This window comes from Bison bison, unplaced genomic scaffold, assembly GCF_000754665.1.
Source record: "Bison bison bison isolate TAMUID 2011002044 unplaced genomic scaffold, Bison_UMD1.0 scf7180017864375, whole genome shotgun sequence".
Lineage (NCBI taxonomy): Eukaryota > Metazoa > Chordata > Mammalia > Artiodactyla > Bovidae > Bison > Bison bison.
In genome coordinates, this window is record NW_011494947.1 from 724,355 (window position 1) to 727,882 (window position 3,528).

A 3,528-nucleotide genomic window follows, 5' to 3' on the forward strand; every position below is an offset into this window, starting at 1 on the left:
CAGAGGGAAGTTCTTCATCACCGACTCAATGTACATGAGTTTGAGCAGGCTCTGGGAGTGGTGATGGACAGGGAGGCCTGGCATGCTGCAGTCCATGGGGTCGCAAAGAGTCGGACACGACTGAGCGACTGAACTGAACTGAAGTTTTTCTTAAGCCACAAAAGAGGCTAAGGACAGTGATGCAGCTGATCTAATTTCAGCTCATTTCCCTGGAGACCCTGGGGGCCTTTCTAGCTCAGGACATTCCACATCCGGACACCCAGTCATCTGGGTCTGAGATCCACGTGGGCACAGGAGGAGGGGGCTCCAGTCTGGGCAGGAGTAACTGACGCGTTCCATGTGGTCCTGCCCTCAGTAATCTGCTGGAAGGGGGTGTTTTCCACCCCCTCCGGTTCCCAGAAAATTCTAAGTCTAAACCTGGGTTTTGCTGCCGCTCCCAGCTGCCTTCTTGTCGCTAGGGGATGTCTTTCCCCAACGACCTCAAATGGTCCTTCCCAAGGACAACAGCTTTGTGTGGGGCAAGAGGCTTTTGACACCCACAGTCTGCCTACACACCACGCACACCTGCCCCAGGATCCCGGGTAGGGAGGAGCCTGCACTGTGGCGTAGCTACAACAGAGCGGTGTCACTGGGCTACCGGGGGACACTGCACGCAGGGTGCGGGGCAGGCGGTCGCCTTCCCATACCCCGGGCCAGGAAGGGCAGGGGCAGGGTGGAGAGTCAACCCAGGTGGGGCCGTTATTTACCAGAAGCCTTGTTGAGCCTAAAGGCAAGAAGGAGCACGCTGGGGTCACAAAGCCCCGATGGGGATTCTGAGCAGAGGCGGGGCGTCTCAGGTGCTCCTTCCTGATACTGAACACCTGTCCACGCCCGTGGAAGGCTGAGCCTTTGAGGGATGGGCTGACGGTGCAGCCGGTTCACTTTGAACAGTTCAGAGGGAAGAGGGTGTGTATAAACATGGCTAAATAGTAAACAAACTGGCCTAACTAGGTGAAGGTTATATGGGTATTTTTCTGCAGGGTTTTAAAATTTCAAGTTAAACTGGGAGAAATTTTTTTAAAAATTTAAAGTTTTTTTTTGGAGGATACTGGTGGGCCAGGGTTGTTCTCTGTGGCCCCGTGTGCTTCTCCTAAGCAGTTCTGAGTCTGGTCCCCACTCCCTAGCAGGTGGCATCTCTTCAGTGGGAGAGAGACCCATCTAGAGCTGTGCTTCTCAGGCACCTGGCTTCCTGGAAGGCTGCTTCAGTCTTGAGGCCTCCACGTTTGGCAGGGCAAACTTGGACGGCAGCTCACACAAAGAGGAGACTCCGGTTAAATGAAATCATTTGCAAACGTGACTTAGCAATGTGCTTGGTGGGTCATAGTTTCTGAACCCCAGGGGAATCCAGTGGCTGGGACCATGTACATCTATCTGTTCACCACACATCCCTGTCCTGAGCCCCAGGGCCTGGGATGAAGGACGCTGCCAGATGCTGGGGGCGTGGGTTTGCAGATGATCTCGTGAAATCTGCCTAACAGCCCTGGGAGGTGCGTGCTGCTCTTTCTACATTTTTAGTTGAAACCGGCCGGAGGTCACAGAGGTGGCATGTGGCAGAGCCAGGACTTAACCCCCGGCCAGTGGTGTCTCCAGCCCCTGCTTTCAGCCGCTTTCTCACGTAGTTGGTGAGGGAATGAGTGCCTGGCTTCTTCCACAGTTAGGATCTGAGACCTGATCCCTGCACCCACACGCTGGCCCTCTCTGGGTCTTGGTTTCCCCAACTTTTCCAGCAAGGGGTTGAGACCTGGCCCCGCCTGCCCGCGAGCGCCTACCTGCCCGATGCTGGAGATGGGCCGGATCTTGTCGTGGGCGTTCTCCCTGCAGTGCTCCAGGGCCCCGATGAAGGTGAATTGCTGCTGCTGGAAGATCTTGTACTTCTGCTCCACGCTCCGCAGGGACTCTTTTACTTCATTCATCATTCTACCTGCTCACTGGGACGCGGAGGAGCCTGTGCGGAGGAAGAGGAAAGTCCTGAGGTCCCAGGGCACTGAGCAGCTTCCCACAGCCCTGGGAGCGGAGACAGTCTTCATCCCCATATTGCAGAGAGGGAGGCGAGGCCCTGGGAGGCTGTGCACCTGCTCAAGAACCTGGCTGGCTGGCTGCGACACAACCAGACTTGACTCAAACCCAACCCGAGCCCCATTACCCTCCAGGGACACAGTCTTTGCCGCGAACAAGACTTCCTTCCCTTAACTGTAGACAAGAGTTTCTCCAGGCCTCAGTTCCTCCAGATGTGGGTGTCTATCACACACACACACACACACACACACACACACTCTGGGACACAGTCCAGGCCTCAGTTTCTCCAGATTGTGGGTGTCTATCACACACACACACACCACACACACACACACACTCTGGGACACAGTCCAGGCCTCAGTTTCTCCAGATTGTGGGTGTCTATCACACACACATGACCTCCCATGGGTCACAGCATGTAAAATCTGTTTCATCAGCTGGGACCCAACTGCTTTAAAACATCTGCCACTCTACAGTTGGTAGGAAAGTCTAGGGATTCTTTTCAAGCTAAGCAGGGGGAGGTCGGCACCGGGACCCTCTCGACTTGTCTGAGGAGGTGCGGTTACCAGCTCTGGGCTTGGAGCAGGAGCCCTGAGCTCGGGTTTGCCAGTTCCCGGGGCAGGCCTGGCACTGGCGCCTTCTCCTGGCCCCGCCATGCTGTTTGCAGGGAGGAACCAGGTTGGAAACACTGATGCTATGGGGAGCACGCTCGTGGACTGTTCCCGGTGTGATCTGGGAGGTCCACAGTGCGTCCCAAGCTGCTTCTGAGTGGAAATGGCAGTGGGTTCTGCCCTCCATGACATCACAGTGTTACTGAGCACGTGCCCAGTGCCCAGGGTCGTAGGTTTATGGAATGTTAGGGCTGGAAGGCACCTCAGAAGGTCAACTCCCCTTAACTTCCAGGGGAAGCTGAGACCCTGGGTCTCTCAGCAAGCTTGTGCCTGAGACACCCTAGGTCCTGGGTTTCCTGAGGTCTCACCACCAGCATCCTCGAAGGTGCCGCAGCCGCTGTCCCTGCACCACGAGGCCCCGGCACACGTGGAGCCCAGGCTCAGCTTCACAGAGACAAGGCCCCAGCGAGATGCTGCAAGTAGAAGGGGCCAGAACGTGGGGGGCAGGGGTGCTGAGGAAGGGAAGGATGCATTCTAGGCATGCCACCAGGTCCCAGGTGGGGAGGAGGCTTGGTTTCTGCTGGGCCCCCTCAGCATCCTGAGCACAGCAGGATGGGAATGACGGTCTGTGATGAGGAGATGGCATCGGGGATGCGAGGACAGTAGACCGTCGGGTGGCCTCCACGACACGGCGGGAGGGGTGAATCCCTGAGCTGGGGAGGGCAGGGGACAGGAAGCCGGGGCGCTGCTGCCACTGTCAAGGGGCTGCGCCAGGAAGGGGCCCTACCGTTGTGCCCCACCAGCCAGGGTGGCGGCCCTGCAGACGTCATGGGGCCCTTTTGGCAGCACCATCCTGGGCCAG

General features: G+C 57.4%; 1 protein-coding gene across 1 annotated transcript in view; it reads right to left on the reverse strand.

The window, feature by feature from the left end:
• Window positions 1–3,528, reverse strand: part of LOC105000769 (chromosome unknown open reading frame, human C9orf9) — an 8,372-nt gene that overhangs the window by 2,311 nt on the left and 2,533 nt on the right. The window contains exon 2 of the mRNA XM_010856767.1: window positions 1,809–1,984. Within this exon, the coding sequence (XP_010855069.1) occupies window positions 1,809–1,955 (147 nt within the window). The 5' untranslated portion in view covers window positions 1,956–1,984. The remainder of the gene's footprint in view (window positions 1–1,808; window positions 1,985–3,528) is intronic.